The 20,550-nt window shown below is 54.0% G+C and overlaps 1 protein-coding gene across 2 annotated transcripts in view; it reads left to right on the top strand.

Annotated features, from left to right (window-relative positions):
* CPNE5 (copine 5) overlaps positions 1-20,550 on the top strand; it is a 102,521-nt gene that overhangs the window by 78,217 nt on the left and 3,754 nt on the right. For both annotated transcript variants that reach the window (XM_055571564.1, XM_055571565.1), the window contains 8 exons: positions 719-760; positions 3,479-3,554; positions 7,856-7,909; positions 11,856-11,917; positions 16,781-16,827; positions 18,840-19,021; positions 19,627-19,754; positions 19,998-20,100. In XM_055571564.1, the coding sequence (XP_055427539.1) occupies positions 719-760; positions 3,479-3,554; positions 7,856-7,909; positions 11,856-11,917; positions 16,781-16,827; positions 18,840-19,021; positions 19,627-19,754; positions 19,998-20,100 (694 nt within the window). The remainder of the gene's footprint in view (positions 1-718; positions 761-3,478; positions 3,555-7,855; positions 7,910-11,855; positions 11,918-16,780; positions 16,828-18,839; positions 19,022-19,626; positions 19,755-19,997; positions 20,101-20,550) is intronic.

Below are 20,550 nucleotides of genomic sequence, written 5' to 3' on the forward strand. Positions count from 1 at the left end.
TCCCTGGGCATCCCTGGAGGACGGCTGGCACCAAGGGTTAACCTGCAGCCCTCCACCACCCTCCTCCGCCTCTGGTCTGCTAGCCTGCTGCCATGGAAACGGGCTAAAAATAAAATGGGCTCCCAAAGCCCAGCACGGAGCTCAGGAGTCAAAACAAACTAATTAAAGCAGCCAGGCTAAAATGTGAAGATAATTACGCCCTCACTCGGGAGCCAGTCTGGCATGGAAAAGCTCCAAGGGCCATCCCCAAGTCAGGGCCCCTGAGCCCACCCCTGACGGGTGGGGTGGGGGGGCTCCCCACCACTCAGACTCCTCGGACCCCGGGGTCCCACCACACAGTCTTGTGACTCTGCCCCAGGAGAGCCCACCCCGCTTAGGCCTTGTATCTAGGGAACACATTTCCCCTACGACAGTCCCACCCCGATAGACGCAGAATATGGCTTCATGCTGAGACCTATGCTCCCTTTGGGGTGGCCAAGGAGAAGGCGGAGTGAACTAGAGTCTGAGGTTGCTTCTCTACATCTGGCCTGAAATTCAGGGAAGTCTCTATGCAGTTTTGGGGCTGCCTGGGTCCCTGAGACCTGAGGCTGCAGAATCGGTCCTTTGTCTCCACCATGGGCCTCTCCACCACGGGCCCAAGAGCAGGAGAAGGGCCCTGTGCTCAGGCCACGCAGGTGCTGGGTCAAGTCCATCCCACCACGGGCCCTTTGCCTTCCAGGACCATCAAGGTGGAGGTGTATGACTGGGATCGAGATGGCAGGTAAGCTGGCCGAAGGACAGCAGGTGAGCAGGGAGGGGGCCGCCCCCGGGGGGAGGGCGGGCCTTGCTCTTGAGGAGAGAGCTGTGCTCAAGCCTTCCACGCATGGCAGCTCTGGGGTGAGGGGCCTGGGTTTTCCTTGTCCCTGCCCAGCTCCGCTGAGGCACCAGAAGGCCAGTGTCCTGCAGGAACTTGGTGCAAGGGGAGTAAGAGGCCTCTTTTCCTCATAGTTGTCTAGCAGTCAGCCCAGTGTCCAAAGTCTCCCCCACACTTGGGAGAATTTAGGATTTTCTGAAATGTGTGTGTTCTAAGGTACAGGCAGATGTTAGTGACCTCCTGAGCGTTGGTGATCACGTTCTCTGTGTGAGGCTAAGCATTGTGGGGTGATCTAAGTGCAGAAGACAAGCTGTCCCTCAGAGACTTCCTGAAATCCAGCAGGGAGGCCCTTGACTTCTCAGAGGAGCTGTTTGCAGGGAGCAGGGCTGGAGGGGGCAGGATTTGGGGGAGGTGAGCTTCAACGCAGACGAATGGGCCCAGGAGCCGTGAGGCAGAGCCGAGGAGGGCTGAGCCCAGCACTGGGCAGGCGGTGGGGGCGGGGGGGCGGCCAGGGTCTTCCTCTTCTGTGCATCTAAGTGCCCCCAAGGAGCCGGTATTGCTGGAAATCCATAGACAGGACCAGAATAGGCCTCTCGCAACTTTAGCAGAACCCTCACCCGCTCTTGCCAGTTGAACCAGATCCAAGTATGCCATCCCTCCTGACTTTTGTGAGCCCTGCATCCTGTGGTGCTACAGAGGGTGTCGTAGAGGGGCTTTAAGCCCTGCAGTCTCCACTGGTACCTCCTAAGTCTGGGACGTGGACAGGGGATGCCGTGGAGAGCTGTGCACACGCAGCTCTAAATCGGGCCCCAGCTTCTTCCAAGGAGCTCACCTTTCCAACATCTTCCGATAGAGAAGCTCCAGAACCAGCACCACCTCTGCCAGCTCACCCTGGCCCCTCCTCTCTCCACTTTAACCACATCACAGGCAAGTGGCCTCAGGCTTCCACCCAGCACTCACCTCATCATCTTACCCCGGGGTTCCCCATGCTTCACCTTTGCCAGGGAAGCTGGAAGTGGCTTGAAAAAGCTGGCTTAAAATTCAGCACTCAAAAACTAAGATCATGGCATCCAGTCCCATCACTTCATGGCAAACAGATGGGGAAAAATGGAAACAGTGACAGACTTCATTTTTCTTGGGCTCCAAAATCACTGCAGATGGTGACTGCCACCATGAAATTACAAGACACTTGCTCCTTGGAAGAAAAGCTATGACAAACCTAGACAGTGTACTCAAGAGCAGAGACATCACTTTGCTGACAAAGGTCCATATAGTCAAAGCTATGGTTTTTCCAGAAGTCATGTACGGATGTGAGAAGGCTGAGTGCTGAAAAATTAATGCTTTCAAACTGTGGTGCTGGAGAAGACTCCTGATAGTCCCTTGGACTGCAAGGAAATCAAACCAGTCCATCCTAAAGGAAATCCCCCCTGAATATTCACTGGAATGACTGATGCTGAAGCTCCAGTACTTTGGCCACCTGATGCAAAGAGCCAAGTCATTGAAAAGACCCTGATTCGGGGACAGATTGAGGGCAGGAGGAGAAGGGATGAGAGGAGGAGGATGAGATGGCTGGCTGGCATCACTGACTCAATGGACGTGAGCTTGAGGAGATTCCAGGAGGTAGTGAAGCACAGGGAGACCTGGTGTGCTGCAGTCCATGGGGTTGCAAAGAGTCAAACACGATTGAGAGACTGAACAACAACTGGAGGTAGCTACCAGATGCCATTGGGCCCCACCATGAAGGAGCTCATAATCTGAAGGCTGAACGCTGTAAACATGTAGACAAAACACAGTGTGGACTCGAGGTCTCACGCTCCAGCAGGTGCTTCTGGCCAGCATGTTCACCACCGCCCACTATGGGACAGTGACGGTGAAAGGCAGCCACCCACAGAAGGGACGGGAGTTCTGCTTTGCACAAGGTTCTGCTGCACTTAGCATCAACACACGCTTGTGGAGCAGAGATGCAGAAGATAGAAACACTGCAGAAAACACTTCAAGCTGCCTGGACTGACCTAGTGCTAAATGTCTTTTCAAAACACGTTATTGGAAAAATGTCAAGTGCACAGAAAAGTCAAGAGAAGAGTTTAATGAACACTTTAAGCCTGTCACCTGACTCGGACAAGTGTTCCACGTGGCCACAGTGGCTCTATCTGTGTTTTGCTGATATAGTTTCAGTTACGGACATCATGGCATTTTTACCTCTAAATATCTCATTGGGAATGTCTGAAAAATAAGGGCATTTTTCTACCTAACTACACATGTCATTCATTATAGCACCAGACACACTGAGCAATAATTCTTGAATATGATCTAATATTCATTTCATAGTCAAATATCCCCAGTTGTCCCCAAAATACCTTCTATTGCTCGTTTATTCAAGTAAGAATCCAAGTATAAGAAGTAGGTCCCATTCTCCAGGACCCTGCTCTTTGCTGGGTTACAGCTGGGTTTCTGGCCCCATGGGTGACACTCGGCTCTTCCCAGGGCCCCACCATCTCTGCTGGCGTGGACCCCTGGAGCGGAGGCGCTGGGCAGAGCTGGAGCCGGGGGTAGGGACGTGAGAGGGGGCGGGATGGGTGTGAACAGCCTCGCGTCCATGTTCTCAGCAGCGCCCTTCCCTTGCAGCCACGACTTCATTGGGGAGTTCACCACCAGCTACCGGGAGCTGGCCCGCGGGCAGAGCCAGTTCAACATCTATGAGGTGAGGTGGGCTTTGCTCTGACGATACGTAGCTCCCACAGTCTCTGAGGCCCACAGGGAGCCCGGGCTTGGGCCTTTGCATCTTCTCCTGTGAGGTGGGTGTTACTGTCCTATTTCACAGGTCAAGAGACTGAATCTCCGAGAAGTGAGGGGACTTGACCCGAGTTCAGAAAGGGGCAGAAAAGGCCAACGATATAAGTTTATCTGATCCAGATCATTGAGTTATATTCCACACCCCCAGCCCCGAAGACAGCTCTTCCAATCAGGCAAGGGGATAGAAGTGCTGGTGGGGCATGATACCAGCAGGTTCCTGGCTCCAGACCCGAGGTCCTGAGTCCTCCCTTTCATCAGAGCAGTTGTAGGGCCTGCAGAATGTCTTCTCTGTCCTAGAAGGAAAGAGAGGGACAGGAGCCGGGGTGCCTCCATCTAGACTGGGGAACCTCGGACAAGACACCCAGTCTCTTGGCAGATAAGAGCCTCTGCCCTCAGGACAGTCTCTACACTGAGCCTCTGCCTGCGTGCACTCTTCTCTCAGGATACGCTCCCAACCTCACAGACCAAGTTCAGGCCCTGCTCTCTGGTGGCCTGTTTTCTGGCACAGAAGTGAGGCAGCTCCATGGACAGCACAGTTCATGCCAGACCCACTGAACTGCAGATGCTTGTAGCCTTCGTTTACGGCCCAGGGTTCCTAACCCAGCTCTACTGTGTATAAGCTGGGTGACCCTGGTTGAGCTCCTGCCCCACTCTGTGCTGTGCACACTGAGAATTAAATTACTAGAACCACGCCTAGCCCCTGGTGAGCATTACGTCAGTGCTATCTCCTAGTATCATCTGTCGAGAGCCTGGGTGCCAGGAGATTTACATTTCACAACCGTCCTACGAGCTGGCCCTGTCCTCACGTCGCTCAGCGAGTGAAGTCGCAGAGCTGGCTTTGACTCCCATCACCGAATCTGAGTCCCTCCTTGCATTCCTCCCTCAACCTGTATCTCTGTCCTGAGCGGACAGGTCTTGTGTTCCAGCTGGACTGGAGCACCCCAAGGGCAGACTAAGTGACAGCCCTTTCTGTTGCTCTATTCACATTGGCCTGGGTCCTCCTAGGCACACAGTAGGTGCTTATTATACACCCACGCTGAATTCAGTTAACAAGGCTATTTGTGAGAATGGATCGTGGATGAATTGCTTTGTAAGAGCTCTGACACTCAGTTAATTGCTTTGTTTTCTGCAAGGACAAAGGACGGAGCTGTCTCTTTTCTCCCACCCACGCAGCAGGCTCCTCCTTTCTCTGGACTCTTTCTTTTTTTTAATTTCTTTATATTTGGCCATGCTGGGTCTTTGTTGCTGTGTGGGCTTTTATCTAGTTGTGGCGAGCGGGGGCTACTCTCTCAGCACGTGGGCTCTAGAGCACAGTTGTGACGCAGGAGTTTAATTGCTCTGCTGCATGTGGGATCTTCCTGGATCAGGGATCGAACCCATGTCTTCTGCATTGGCAGGCAGATTCTTTACCCCTGAGCCACCAGGGAAACCCCTCTCCAGACTCTTATTTACTCATTTTTTGGGCCATGCCACATGGCACATGGGATCTCAGTTTCCCACCAGGGATTAAACCCCACCCCCTGCATTGGAAGTACAGTCAACCACTGGACCACCAAGGAAGTCCCTAGAGTCTTCTAAGAAAATTTTTAGGGAAGGGAAGGGAAGGGAAGGGGTCAGATCTCTTGGAGTCTGGCCTTCTAAGGGTGCTTGACAGGCTCAGATGAGGCCATGATCTCTCAGGCTTAAAGCAGGAAAGGTTAGATCGACTTGTTTTCTCAGTCGTTGAGCCCTGCTCCCTTGCGAATGAGAGAAACCAGCACTGGCAAGCCGAAGTGCTGTCTGCACACACTGGAAACGCGGCAGGGGGAAAAGGAATTAGGTTCTGGCTGCCGAGGGGCAGGCCTGGCACGTGGAGGGCATCTCTGGGAGGCCAGTTTAGGCTCAGGAAGGCCTTTCTAGTGTCTGAAGTGCCTGAAGAGAGAATAGGCTTCTGCCAGGAAAGACCCTCATCTCAGGCCCTGGCATCGGCCTGGGTGTCCGCCGCACATGCCCAGCTGTATGTGGCCACTCCTCAGACTGAGCCTCCTAAACTACTGCGCTGGCTAGAGTCCCTGCCACCCTCGTCTCCTCTGGCCAGCCGCTTCTCCCTCCTGTGCCATCATCACAGGGACCACGGCCCCTGGGGAGGCATCCCTGATGCCTTCTGCCCGCATCCCACGCCCAGTCCATGACTGAATCCTGCTCCTCCTGCCACCTGAATATTCTGAGGCTTGTTCCCTTCCTTTCTGTCCACCCCCACTGTCACCATCTCCCCTGTCGGGGTGGGGGGCTTTGCAACAGCCCCCTAATGGCCTTTCCGCTTCTACTCAGTAACCCAAAGCTGCCTACAAAATGGTAATCGACCTCACTGCTCCCCTGCTTACTACCTGGCTATTCACCCGCTGTCTCAGCCTGGTTCACCCAGGGGAGCGGGGAGCCATCAGCCACCCCAACTGATGTCCAACAGGGCCCTTTACCTACAAGGTAAGGCTGAGCTCCTTCACACAAGCGTCATGCCCCCGCGACCTGCAATCTCTGTGCAGCTGAGGTGGGGGCGTGTATGAGCGGCTGTATACATCACAGCTCTAGGAGCCCCTGGGGTCCGGCCCGCTCCCCGTCCCTCTGCCCACCCTCACTTTCAGCCCCATTATGCCATCTGAGGCTCTCTGAACCTCCATACTGGCTCAGTCTCAGTGGCTTCATTTGTGCTGGTGCCTCCCCGGGGCTCCCTTTGCTCTTCTTCACCTGGTTGGGCCTCTACCGAGCCTCAGAGATGGCCTGTGATGCTCCTCCCCCAGGAAGGCCCTACCTGCACACCCACCAAGTCTGAAGAGGGTGCTCCTGTTCCCTCCTCCCCCACTAAAAACAGGCCTGTTACCTGTTTATCATACTACGTGCGTGCGTGTGTGCTAAGTCGCTTCATTCATGTCTGGCTCTTTGCGACCCGTGGACCCCACCAGGCTCTTCTGTCCATGGGATTCTCCAGGCAAGAATACTGGAGTGGGTTGCCATTTCCTCCTCCAGGGGACTCTTCCTGACCCAGGGGTTGAACCCACATATCTTAGTCTCCTGCACTGGCAAGCAGGTTCTTTACACTAGCGCCACCTGGGAACCCCTTATCATACTTCCTACCTCCCCCCTGCCCCGCCCCCGCCCCAAAGACCATGACATCCTCAGGGGTGGGGACAATGTCTCATTCACCGTTGTGTCCAGAGCCTGCAGAGCTCCTTGTCCTGGGAGCCACTCAGGGGTGGGGGCGATGTCTCGCTCACCGTTGTGTCCAGAGCCCGCAGAGCTCCTGGTCCTGGGAGCCACTCAGGGCCCCCTTGCACAGGAGGGCAGACCCCATACCAGCCCTGGGGACCCTGGAGACGCTGGGGACGTGAGGAGAGGGAGAGGAGAAGGCTTCGAACTCCAGCCCAGGAGTGGGGAGGTTGCTGGCCCCTAGGGGGTGCTGGTCCCCTGCATGGCGTTTGGGTGCAGCCGCTTAGGGCTGGAGAGGCTGGTACATGGGGAGGGGGGGAGGGGTGTGCATGCCCAGTGGTGCTGGAAACCCCAGAACAAACAGGATGTTTTCTCAGTGCCCACTTCACAGGAAGATCTGAGAACAAAACAGTGCTTTAATATTGAAACAGTTATAATTAGAGAGTGCACATGTGGAATACAGGCTAATTTAAAGATAACAGAAATGACTTCAAAGACATATGCTTGTGGCCAGGTCTTTTGGTGACGCCCAGACCCCCAGGAGTCCATGTTCATTCCCCTCTGGTGGGAGAGCTGCTCTGGAGTAGATGTTTGAGATGCGGTAAATTCTAGAAGCCCCACACGCTCATGGGACAGACTGAGAGATCCAGGCACAGGGTAGTCTTGGGGCTGCAATGTGCCCCCGTCTCAGCAGCCTCCCAGTGAACTGTCGTCCTACGAATCCGTCAGGCAGCACTGGGTCCGCTGCATGGCCTTCAGGCCTGTGGCGGTTCTGAGGCTGTTCTGGGTTTCTCCCCCCAGACTTCTCTCCCCCGTTTCCACCTGCACAGCTTGCCAGACCTCCCACCTGAACTTCCCACCTGTGCCTGAACTCCAGCTCTTTCTTCCTTCTGTGTCTCCCTAGTCACCCTTGACTTCCTCCTTCTCGTCTGCCCCAGGGCCACACCCAGCCCCTGACTGCTCAGAAACGCTCCTTCTTACCTGGTAACTGGGTTTTATTTTGTTTGTTTGTTTTTTTCTCGGCAGGTGGTAAACCCAAAAAAGAAAATGAAGAAAAAGAAATACGTGAATTCGGGCACAGTGAGTAGCCACTCCCTCTCTGAGGCGGATGTAGACTTCCTGAGCCCTGCGCTAGGTCTGGTGGTCTGAGTTGCTTTACTGCAGGGTGTGGGAACCAGACCTGGGAGTTGGGGGTGGGGAGGGGTGGGGCTGATGGAGCAATGGGGGTCGGGGGGACGGGCCCTGTGATTCAGGATGAAAAATCCCAGAGAGAAACTCCCGTGAGGGGCTCTTCCTGCAGGAAGGAAAAAGACTTGAACTTATTGGGCTCTTACTCTGGGAAATTCCCCATTGGGGTGCTTTTCACAGGTTGTTTCCTTAAGAGGCAGGCATTATCATCCCCTCGTCACAAGAGCGGAAACCAAGGCCTCAGGCAGGGAAGTGACTCAACCAAGGTCACAGAGCCGAAAGGTGGTAGACATGGCAGTGAGCACAACAATTAAATCTGCACCTTGCAGCTGCTATGGACACGGCCCCTCCTTAACCGAGACCATCCTGGGATCACACTGGCCCAGCGGCTTCCGGGGGCTGATCTTCAGCACATTCCTGCATTTCTTCAACAAATATTTAGTGTGTGCTCCCAAGTGCCAGGCACTGTTTGGGGCAGGAGGGAATAAGACTGATGCAAATCCCTGCCCCCCTGGTGCTTATTGTCTAGTTGGGGGATGGGGACAGGAGACAAGTGCACCCACAAATACCTGTGTGCATCAGGTGGTTGGGAGTGCTGTGGAAAAAAGTATAGTGAAGTGTGGAATCCAGAAGAATGACATGGATGATCTTACTTGCAAAGCAGAAAGAGACACAGACATAGAAAACAAACAAATACCAAGGGGTAGGGGTGGGATGAATTGGAAGACTGGGGTTTACATATACACAGTATTGATACTATGCATAAAACATAACTAATGAGAACCTACTGAGTAGCACAGGTCAGTGCTCTTTGGTGACGTAAATGGGAAGAAAACCCAAAAAAGAGGGGATATATGTAAACATATAGCGGGTTCACTTTGCTATACTGAAAAAACTAACACAACATTGTAAAGCAACTATGCTCCAATAAAAGTTAATTTTAAAAGTATAGTGAGATAAATCAATAGAGAATGCAAGGGCCAAAACTTGCTATTTTATATAAAATAGTCAAGGAAAGCTTCTCTGAGAAGATAACCTTTAAGCAGAGATTTAAGCAAGGTGAGGGAGCTAAGGATTAAGGATATCAAGGAAAAAGAGTTCTAGCTGTAGGGATCAGCATGTGCAAAGGCCCTGAGGTAGAGCCCACCAAAGCATTTATAGAACAAACCGATGTCTTAGCAGCATAAACATACCCAAGTCTGTACCCTTTGTGTCCCTCCCACTCTAGAGGGCCACCACCCCAGAGAGAATACAGCCAAACGCAGCCATTTGAGTCAGGGCAATGGCAACTCCAGACCAGACGAGGTCACAGGCAGGGGCCCCCAGGATTCCTCCGAGGAACCTTATTTTCTCCATCTGTAAAATGGGTCTAATATATCATCCCTACCCTGTTGAAGGCACAGGGTGGCTGTGGCAGACTCATGGGAGATGCAGGACTGTAAACTGGACTCTGCTGACCACCGCTTCTCTGATTATAACTGCTTCACGTGCAGGCGTGGAGTAATATTTCTTGTCCAAAGCTGCAGGGTTTCTCAGTGGGGATGTTGTCAGCCTTTGAGGCCTAATAATTCTTTGTTTTACAGGACTTCCCCATATGTGGTGGGATGCTTAGCCTCCCTGGCCTGAGCCCATAGCTAGCAGTAGAACCCCAGTCATTGTGAGACCCCAAAGCTCTCCCTCACGTTCCCAAATGCGCCTTGAGAGGGCAGCACCTTCCCCAGCTAAGAAATATTAGATGTACAGCTAAAAAAATAATAAGGTATGAAACCCACTGATCTCATCCAGCTTTCTTGCTTTAGCGATAAAGAAACTAAGACCCAGAGAGGGGACATGATGTCTCAGGTCACACAGTGAGTTAGGGAAGGGGCAGGGCTAGGCCCAGGTCTCCTGACTTTCCTTTGATCCAGCATTTCCCAATCTTTACCATAAAAAAAAAAAAAAAAAATCACTCAGCGTTCAGGATCCCTATTAAAATACAGATGCCCAGGCCAGGTCCCTGGGGTTCCATTTTAGGAAACCCAGGCTGGGAGCCCAGGAATCTATATTTAGCGCTTCCCATACTTTACTTGCTATGTGCAGGATTTCCTGGGGATCTTGCTGAAATGCCAAGAGTCTGCATTTCTACCCAGCATCGGTGTGATGCTCATGCTGCTTGTTCAGGGACCACACTCTGAGTACCAAGTCCCTGAGTCAATCCATATGGCCAGCCAAGTTCAGCAATTAACTGCTTCATCCCAGGGCCTGAAGCAGGATTCAACCCTGACTGCATGTTAAACTCAAGTGAGGAGCTAAAAATAAACCAGGGCCATCTCCCTACTCCAGAAAGCCTGATGATATTGATTTAGGGTCTTCAGTCCAGCTGCAAGATGTTTTAAAAGCTTCCTGTGGAGTCTAATGATCATAGAGGAGACGCCATGCCACAGTCCACTCCTAGAGACTAGGGAGGCTTTGTCCATCCACAGCGAATGGGGGTCTCCAAGGCCCAACTCAGTACTCACAGACTCTCCGTTATTTGGGCTAATGGCTCATCCGCTTTGTCAAGGGGAAGCCCTACCTGGTCTCCCCACCGAGTTGATAAAGATGACTGAATCTGTACCAGTAGGGGGCGCTACAAATCCTAGCGTGGAATTCTCTGACCCTGGTGAACTGTCCCCCGCCCCATTCTCGCCTCATTTAATTGACTTTGCCAAGATTGAAGGCAGAATGAGAAAGGGATAACAGAGGATGAAATGGTTGGATGCAATCACCAACTCGATGGACATAAGTTTGAGCAAGCTCCGGGAGTTGTTGATGGACAGGGAAGCCTGGTGTGCTGCAGTCCATGGGGTCTCAAAGAGTCGGACACAACTGAGCGATTGAACTGAATTGAACTGCCAAGCTTTCATTTGTCTCCACGATCCTAAATCATCATAACCCACTGCCAGGTAGTTGCCTGTCTTGGGAAAGCTGATGCCAAAGTTGGCAGGGGCATAGGTCAAGCAGCATCTGCTTAGGCAAGGGGGCCTCAGGTGCTCAGTTACCTCCAGGGAAAGGACAGGCTACTTAGGAGGGGCTTGGGTCTGAGAGGGTAGAGATCGGGCGATGCTAGAGGAATGAGGTGGGACAAGTAAGGTTTAAAACAAGTGCAAACCAAAGAGGCATATTTCAAGATTAATGCATATGTGCGTGCTCAGTCCTGTCCCAACTCTTTGTGACCCCATGGACTGTAGCCCACCAGGCTCTTCTGTCTGTGGAATTTTCCAAACAAGAACGCTGGAGTGGGTTGCCATTGCCTACTCCACGGAATCTTCCCGACCCAGGGATCGATCCGGGTCTCCTACATTGGCAGGTGGATTCTTTACCACTGAGCTAACAGGGAAGCCCTTCAGGATTAATAGGTAGTGGATTAATATGGAAGCACGAAGCTTGTCAGCACTGATCTTAGGCCTGTGTCGGGAGAACCCTGCCTCTCCCTCTGCACCCGTGTCCACTTACAGAAAACTCAGTTCCTCGGCTTGAGCCTCTGTACTCCAGTGACAGAGACAGGGCCCTTCCAGGATGCAGTTTGGCATCAAGGTCAAGAGCACAGGGTCTGGGGCCAGACAGATCTGAGTTCCCATCTTACTTGGTCACGTCCTGGTAGTGTCCTTGGACACACTGCATCACTTCTTTGAGTCTCAGTTTCCTGGGCTGGAGAATGGAGATAATAATAGTACTTCATAGACTTGTTGTGGGCACTGTTTGCAATGATGTGGGTGAACCTGGCACATGCTGGGGGCTCCATCACCATCTACAAAGCTCCCCGCACCCCCTCCCCACTCAGTGCTCCCCGCTGACCAAGCCTCTTTTTGTTTTCAAGGTCACGCTGCTTTCCTTTGCTGTGGAGTCAGAGTGCACGTTTCTCGATTACATCAAAGGAGGGTGAGAAGAGATGCAGCCTGGTTTCTTTGGCCTCAGGGGGAGGGAAGGGGCCCACACACATGGACTTGAGCCGAGCTGACCCCACCTGGCCTCTCTGAGGTCCTGGCCAGAGCCTGGGATGCTGGGCTCTGATCAGACCTCCAGTATTTGGGCTCAGACAACTCCCCAGAGCGCTGCAGGGCCCTGATGTGGCTGCAGAGGGCGCTGCTGAGCCATGGGGGAGGCTCGCTTGGGTCGTGGGCGGTCTCTGTGCCGAGGGGACCTGCAGGTGATGGGGACTCCGTGAGACTCCATGACAAAGAGAACTAAGGGCTTAGGGAGGTGGAAAGGCCCTGATCTAGGCGTCAGGAGGCCCAGACCCTAGGCCCCTCTTTGCTGTGAACTGGCTGGGGTACTTTGGGCACATCACTTTCCCTCCCTGGGCATCCATCTCCTCTGCTCACATGGAGAGGTTGGAATTAAGTGAATTCTAAGGTTCCTTCCTGCTCTGAGCTTCTGATACCTATGGTCTGTCTGGGAGGCGGTGATTAACCTGCCCAGTGTCATTAGGGACCTATGAGGAACAGGAGAAACTGGGACAGAGGCCAGGGGATGATCCCACACAAGTTTAAGGAACAGAGAGAACCAGAGGGGTTGGCCTCCGGGCCAAGGCAAGCAGAAAAACCTGGAGACTCCAGCCAAACAGCTCATGAGGAAAGAGCCTGACTCTGCAGTGAGGTCCTGCCCAGCACGCTCCCTGCCAGGACAGGTGCCAGGGCAGGGGTGTGGGTAGCCGAGAGCCCACAGGTGCAGGCAGGTGAGTGACTACACCTGTCTGGAAAGGAGACAGGCGGGGCCATTGCCAAAGGTTCATCCCAGCCAAGCCGGCGCTCGGCCACCTGGTTCTCAGGGCAGAGGGAGGAGTCAGGCCCTGGGAAGCCACACTTACTCTCCCATGACGTGCCTCCCTGCTGCCTCGAGCCTGCAGCCCGCAGGCTTGCAGCTCTCCTTGTCCCCGCTGAGCACACGCCCTTACCGCAGTCCCCCAGAGGCCTACCCGTCCCTCCCCAATGTCAACTCCAGCCCCTGCCCTTGCTCCTTCCCCCATCAGAACTGCTCTGTGGTCTATCCTATTGAAAAACCACCCCTGACATCCCATGGTAATTTTCAAGCAGCCCTCATCCTGTTTATCCTTCCCATTTGCATGCGTGCACGCTAAGTCGCTTCGGTTGTGCCCGACTCTGTGTGACGCTATGGACTATAGCCCGCCAGGCTCCTCTGTCCGTGGGCAGACTGCCCCCGATTTACAGGACACAGGGGGCCAGGGAAGATGATTATCTCCATTTTACAGAAGATGTCCGAGGCCACACCACTTAGTCAGCAGCAGGGTTCATCCCGCCATCACAGGCTGCGTTTCTTCCATAGTAATGAATCCACCAAGCTTCCCTTGTAGCTCAGTTGGTAAAGAATCTGCCTGCAATGCAGGAGACCTGGGTTCGATTCCTGGGTTTGGAAGATCCCCTGGAGAAGGAAATGGCAACCTGCTCCAGTATCCTTGCCTGGAGAACACCATGGACAGAGGAGCCTGGCGGACTACAGTCCATGGGGTCGCAAAGAGTCAGACACGACTGAGCGACTCAATCGCCGCCACCACCACCATTGAATCTGCCTCATAGCTACGAGGTGGGGTGTGAGAGAGATGGATGAGTCCAAGGGCTGGGTGCTGTGAGGTCTCGTCATCTTGCTGAGAGGGTGCTCACAGAGGCAAGCCCTGGCCCTCCTCCTCTCCTCTCTTCACACTCTGGAGAGCCTGGGTGAGGGAGCCGTCAGCTCTAGGGAGCAAGAGGCCAGCATGCGTGTCCAGGCAGGCAGCTGATGGAGGCGTTTGTCTAGGGATTCTCTCCTCCCTCACCCACCTGGACCAGAAGGAAGGCTGTGGGCGCCTCTGTCCCCTTGTCGGAGTCAGAGATGGAACTGGTTGCTGAGCAGCCTGTCCTTGCCCTTAGGCAGGAGAGGTGAGCCTGCAGGGAGTCACTTTTCAACAAAAGTACCTGTTTTTCAGTCCTTTCCTTTCCTGAGCCATTTCAGAACCAGAGCAGGAAAGACTACTTAAGGAGTGAAAAAGCCCGCCTCTCCCTCACCCTTTTTTTTTTTTTTAATGTGGACCATTTTGTAAAGTCTTTATTGAATTTGTTACAACATTCAGTTCAGTTCAGTTGCTCAGTCATGTCTGAGTCTTTGCGACCCCATGGACTGCAGCACGCCAGGCTTCCCTGTCCATCATCAACTCCCGGAGCTTACTCAAACTCACGTCCATCGAGTCAGTGATGCCATGCAACCACCTCATCCTCTGTCGTCCCCTTCTCCTGCCTTCAGTCTTTCCCAGCATCAGGGTCTTTTCCAATGAGTTGGTTCTTCGCATCAGGTGGCCAAAGTATTGGAGTTTCAGCATCAGCATGAGTCCTTCCAATGAATATTCAGGACTGATTTCTTTTAGGATTGACTGGTTTGATCTCCTTGCAGTCCAAGGGATTCTCAAGAGTTACAACAATGCTTCTGTTTTATATTTTGTTTTTTTGGCCACGAGGCATGTGGGATCTTAGCTTCCCAACCAGGCTTTGAACTCTCACCCCCTGCATTGGAAGGTGCAGTCTTAACCACTGGACCACCAGGGAAGTCCCTTCTCTCACGCTCTATTTGGAAGAGCCAGGCTGACAGGGTCCCTCAGCTGCAGTCCTGCAGGCCAGAACCACCTCTTGCCACCTTGTGGCTCCTTCTCCCTCAGAGCTTGGAGTCTACTGAATGCTCTGGCCGAGGGCAGCAGACAAGGGGGAAGGCGTGTGGGGAGGTCTCTGGCCAGCAGACCCTGGCTGGGGTCTCCTGCTCACCATGTTCTTCCCCCTTCCCGGAGATGGATGGTTCCCTGAGCAGAAGCTCAGCTCTGATCAAGTGGAGCGAGGGCTGTGGTTTCTGATAGGGACTGTCTGCTCGGTGCAGGTGAGGTGAGCCCTGCTTGCGTGCCAAGTCACTTTAGTCGTGTGGACTCCTAGTGACCCCATGGACTGTAGCCTGCCAGGCTCCTCTCTCCATGGGGTTCTTCAAGCAGGAATACCGGAGTGGGCTTCCATGCCCTCTTCCAGGGGGTTTTCCTGACCCAGCGATCGAACCCGGGTCTCTTACGTCTCCTGCATTGGCAGGCGGGTTCTTTACCACTAGGGCCCCTGGGAAGCCCAAGGTGAACCTCACCGTATATCATCCATGGTCACAACTCAGAACAGAATTTTCCTGGGTATGATCCTAGAGCCCCCTCCTCAGAATCGCTGCTTGAAGGCAGGGGATGTTTGCTGATTCTGGGGCCCCATCTCAGACCAACTCCCTCCCTGGGAGGGAGGCCCTGGGACAGTCTTTGTAAACAAGCTCCCCTGGTGACTCTACACTCACTGTGTGTGAGAATCACAAGACTAGACTTTATCAGGGATTCGTGTCTCGTCAGCTTTGTTTTGTCAGCATCTGGCACGGAACCTAGAACAGCCAAACCCTCAGAAAGTTTTAACCCTGAATATGAATCCTCAAAACCTAATTTTTTTTTATTATGGAAAAATTCCAAACACAGGCAAAAGTGGAGAGACGGTATGATAAGCCCCCAAGTACCCTCCACCCAGATTCGGCAGTTACCAGCTCACAGTCTTGTTCCACACACTCACCCTTCCACCCAATTATTTTGAAGCAAATCCAGACATCATATCTCATCCCCTAATTACTTCAGGATGTGTCTCTAAAATAGAAAAGGACTCTCTCTTTGTAAAATATAACAGCAATACCAAAATCACACCTAAAAACCTAGTAGTTCCTTAATGCCAACTGTCTAGTCAGTATTCAAATTTCTCCAGTTGTCTTATAATGTTTTTGAATTGGCTTATTTGAATGCAAAATCAAGGCAAGGTCCATATATTGCGATTGGTTGATTTGTCTCATAATTATCTTTTGTTTTTTGGTCACACCGCTCCTTGTGGGATCTTCGTTCCCTGACCAGGGATTAAACTAGGATGCCCTCAGCAGAGAAGGCGCCCAGTTCTAACCACTGGACCACCAGGGAATTCCTCGTTATCTTTTCATCTAGTGGTTTCCCCAAGTGCCTGAAGGGCTTGCTAAAACAAATTCCTGCACCCCACCAAGGGATTCTGGTTCAGTAGGTCCACTGGGGGCCTGAGACTCCTCACAGATTCCCATGTGATCCTGATGCTGCTGGCCCATGGGGGATCTTCCAGTAATGCTCCTACAGAATTTCCCACAGGCTTCCCCTGCATCCCCCACAGTGTCACTTAATGTGTTTCCTGTAAACCACTGGTAGATAGTTCTGGAAGCTCAGCTGGATTCCAGTCCCATTTTTTTGGCAAGACAGCTTCATGGGTGGTGTTTTGTTCTTCCCTCAGGAGATACACAATGCCTGTTTGTCTTTTTTTTTGTTGTTGCAGGTTAAACAGTAAGGCCAAATCAGGTTTAACCCTGAATCTGACTCCAAATTTGAGCCAGGAATACAGGGAAACCCTACTTCACTGGCCTCCAGTGGGCCCAGGGGCAGGGTTTGGAGAGGAAATAAGTAATCGTAGCCATGTGCCCAGCAGAACGTAAACATCTTTGGAGAGCTGTCCCACTGCCTCACTCTTTTGATGCTCACAGCAGTCCTCTGGGGGAGGGCGGGGCTGATGCTACGCTTCCAGTTTTCCAGACCTGAAGGAGACAAATGCTTCACCCAGGCTACATACATGGCATGCGGCAGGGCTGGGGCGGAAGCCAGGGTTCTCACTCCGGTCCAGTACGCTTCGCCCTCCCCACAGCCCTGCCTTTGGCCAGCTAACTCCCCTGTTGTCCTCCTTCTTCTAGGACCCAGATCAACTTCACGGTGGCCATTGATTTCACAGCCTCCAATGGTGAGTAGTGGGCATGGGCCGAGGAGCTGGGTAGGGGCTGGGGGCCTGGAAAAGAGAGGGCTTTTCAGGACTGTGGTAGTTGTCCCTAGTTGGACGCCAGGTCTTCCATACTCTCTGGCCTCATCCGCCCAAAGAGGAGGAACTTGGGCCTGGAGGACCAAAGATACAGCCAAGGTGGCAAAGGCATTTGCTGATTGGATCATGGTCACTCACAAAGCCGGGCTCTGGGCCTACATACCCTGAGCCTTGCTCTTGAGGACACCCAGCCTCCCTGGGGGAATAGGAGAGCCACGCTGTGGGGAGCCCTGGAGCAGAGGTGTTTCCTCACAGGATCAAACCGCACAGCCCCTTGCAATCCAGGGCTTCCCAGGTGGCACTAGGATAAAGAACCTGCTTGCCAATGCAGGAGATGTAAGAGACGCAGGTTCGATTCTTGGGTTGAGACGATTCCCTGGAGGAGGGCATGGCAACCCACTCCAAGTATTCTTGCCTGGAGAATCCCACGGACAGAGGAGCCTGGTGGGCTACAGTCCCTGGGGTCGCAAAGTGTCAGATACGACTGAGCGACCGAGCACGAGCGGGAGCATAATGTGCAGGCCAGCCCACAGGCTGGAGGGGAGGCAGAGGCAGGACTGGGAGGCGGGGCACCCGGGAGCTCCAGGCCTCACTTCTGCTCGGCTGCCCCAGCTTCCTTCCTTCCCTGACCTTCTCCAGGGTGACCGAGCGGTTGGGAGCAATCAGTGCCTAGCTGTTAGAGCCATGACAGCCTTCCTTGGATTCTGGACCTGCATTAAGCCCTGCTCAATCAGAAGTTCCTCAGGCCTGGTAGTCCGCAGGCATGTCAGAAACCTCTCTCTGCAAGGCCCTACCACGGCAGAGTGCTGAGATGTCAGAACTGGGGGGGCGGCCAGGGGGTACGGTGCTTAGTATTCATAACAATGAGGAGAGTTATAGTAACATCTGTTTAATCCTCACAGTAGTCCAGTGAGGCGGGGACTATTATTAGTATAGTATAGTGTTAGTTGATCAGTTGTCTCTGACTCTTTGCGATCCCATGGACCGTAGCCCACCAGGCTCCTCTGTCCATGGGATTCTCCAGGCAAGAATACTGCAAGTAGGTTGCCATTCCCTTCTCCAGGGGATCTTCTCAACCTAGGGATTGAACCCAGGTCTCCTGCATTCCAGGCAGGTTCTTTACCATCTGAGCCACCAGCGAAGCCTGGGGACTATTATTACCCCCATTCTACTGCTGGGGAGACTGAGGCTGAGTGGTTAAGCATTCGTATCCAAGATCACACAGCAGGAAGTAGAAAGAGGATTAATACTTGGCAGCCTGTGCTGTACTACTCTCGTTAATAAACAAGTAACTAATATATGGACCATATCAGTGGTGAAAAGGGCTATGGAGAACAAGCCAGGAAGAGGGGTGGGGACTGTAGCTTTCAATAGGCTCCAGGGAAGACCACAGCAGACCTGAAAAGGGAGGGAGGAAGGCATGCGCACATCTGTGGAAGGATGTCCCAGAGCGGAGGGAACAGCCTTTGCCAAGGCCCTGAGGCGGGGATGGCGAGAGGCTGGAACCGAGGGAGTAACGGGATGGTAGGAGATGCGGAGAGGTGTCACTGGAGGCCGGTTCCAGTGGGGCTGTGTGGGCCCTCGTAAGGACTTCAGATTCAGCTCTGGGTGAAATGGAAACATTGGGGCGTTTTGAGCAGAGAAGAGGTGTGATTAGGTGAGTTTTGACGTAGACTCAGCCTGGTGGGTGTGCTGAGTGTGGACACAGGGCAGAGACCTGGAGATCAGGCTGCTGCAGTCCTACGAGCAAGAGGCTAGATTCACAGAGGAGGGACTCAGGCTCCATTCGGAGGGTTTCGCAGCCATGGTTTGCTCAAGGATTGAACGCTCAGTAAGGGAAGGAAAGGGGTGCCGTTGGACACCCCCTTCTGCATTCCAAGCCCGGTGACTTGACATGTCCGGGCCATCCACTGTCCCCCCTTGTACCCACTTCGCAGGGAACCCCTCGCAGTCCACATCGCTGCACTACATGAGCCCCTACCAGCTGAACGCCTACGCGCTGGCGCTGACCGCCGTCGGGGAGATCATCCAGCACTACGACAGCGACAAGATGTTCCCCGCCCTCGGCTTTGGGGCCAAGCTGCCCCCGGACGGCAGGGTGTCCCACGAGTTCCCACTGGTAGGAGACCCCCGGGAGAAAGGGCTGTGGCCTGGGGTAGGGAGGCCTTGCCCATCCTGCCCACCTGAGGACTTGAGCTGCGGGCTTTGTGGGGGCAGGCTGCCTACTGGGGCTTGGAGCGGGACTTGTATCAGAGCTCAGATCAGAACCCCACTCCCCACTTCGGTCACAATCATCTCCCCTGTGAAGCCACCCACAGTGGGCTCTGCCCTCCTTTTCCCAACAAGACCCTGGTGGAGGTGGAGTGGAGTCATGGCTGAACTATTCCCTAAGACCTCAGAAATGAGGATAAAAAGGGTGTGCATTGGGGTCTGAACAACTGCAGGTAATTCTAGGATGGGAGGATGTGTCTCAGCAGACACAGGGAGACACAAGGAGCCCGTCTGGACACTGCTCACCTGGAGCTTGTGGGGCCCTTCATGGTGGGCCCTGGGGCTCTCTCCCCAGCCCCCGCCCCCGAGCCCCTACCAGAGAAGAGTCTAGGAGGGCCCAGGCCTGCAGGCCTCCTCCATCCTGGCCCAGCCGCCCCCCCAGACCACCCCTCTGCCCTCCTTCCCACCCCTCCTTCCTTCCTGGGCTCAGCTCCCCACCCGCTGTGCTCCCAGAATGGCAACCAGGAGAACCCCTCGTGCTGCGGCATCGATGGCATCCTAGAGGCCTACCACCACAGTCTGCGCACGGTGCAGCTCTACGGCCCCACCAACTTCGCCCCCGTGGTCACCCATGTGGCCAGGTGAGCACGGGGTCACTGGACAGCCCTCCCCACAGCTCGCAAGGGGCTTCCTTCCCTCCCCATCCTCTCAGGAAGGCAGGAGGGCACATCTCTTCCCACTGATTTACTTTTGGGGGTGCCCTGACCCTAAAAAGACCCCCCTCCCACCAAAGAGCTGTTGCACTAGTGTTCAGGGTCCTTGTGCGGGGGGACGGCGTGCCCAGCGTCCCAGCAGACAGACCGCTGCCCCCCGCCCTGCCGCAGGAACGCAGCCGCAGTGCAGGACGGCTCCCAGTACTCGGTGCTGCTCATCATCACAGATGGGGTCATCTCGGACATGGCGCAGACCAAGGAGGCGATTGTCAATGTGAGCGGGGGAGGGGACAGAGGGTGGGGAAATGCCTCCTTTGGGGAGACCTGTGGGGCATGGCTTCTCTTCTTCCTGCCCTCTTCAGGACCACTCCTGGTTTCTCGCTGTAGAGCCTGGAGGGCCAACAGCAGGGTTTGGGGGGCAGAGGGGGTCCAGCTGATGAAGGATCCGACTGGCAAACTCTGTACCTACCTCTTCATCACACTGGGTGGTCCACTCCCTCCAGACTCCTATGGCTCTCTCATTAATCCATCTCTGGGGCTGCTGCCCCAGACCCCAGCCCGGCTTGGCCAGGTAGAAGAGATGGGAGGTCCCAAGAGGTGGAGACGGGGTGGTCTCCCTGCACAGGGGCTCTGGCCACAGCTGGCCCTCCCTCCAGGCCCACGTAAAAGCTGTCCCACGTGATGGAGGTCCAGAGGCAGAGGAGAGGACGGGGTGTCTTGCAGA

The sequence above is a fragment of the Bubalus kerabau genome, chromosome 3 (assembly GCF_029407905.1).
Source record: "Bubalus kerabau isolate K-KA32 ecotype Philippines breed swamp buffalo chromosome 3, PCC_UOA_SB_1v2, whole genome shotgun sequence".
In the NCBI taxonomy this organism is placed as follows: Eukaryota; Metazoa; Chordata; class Mammalia; order Artiodactyla; family Bovidae; genus Bubalus; species Bubalus kerabau.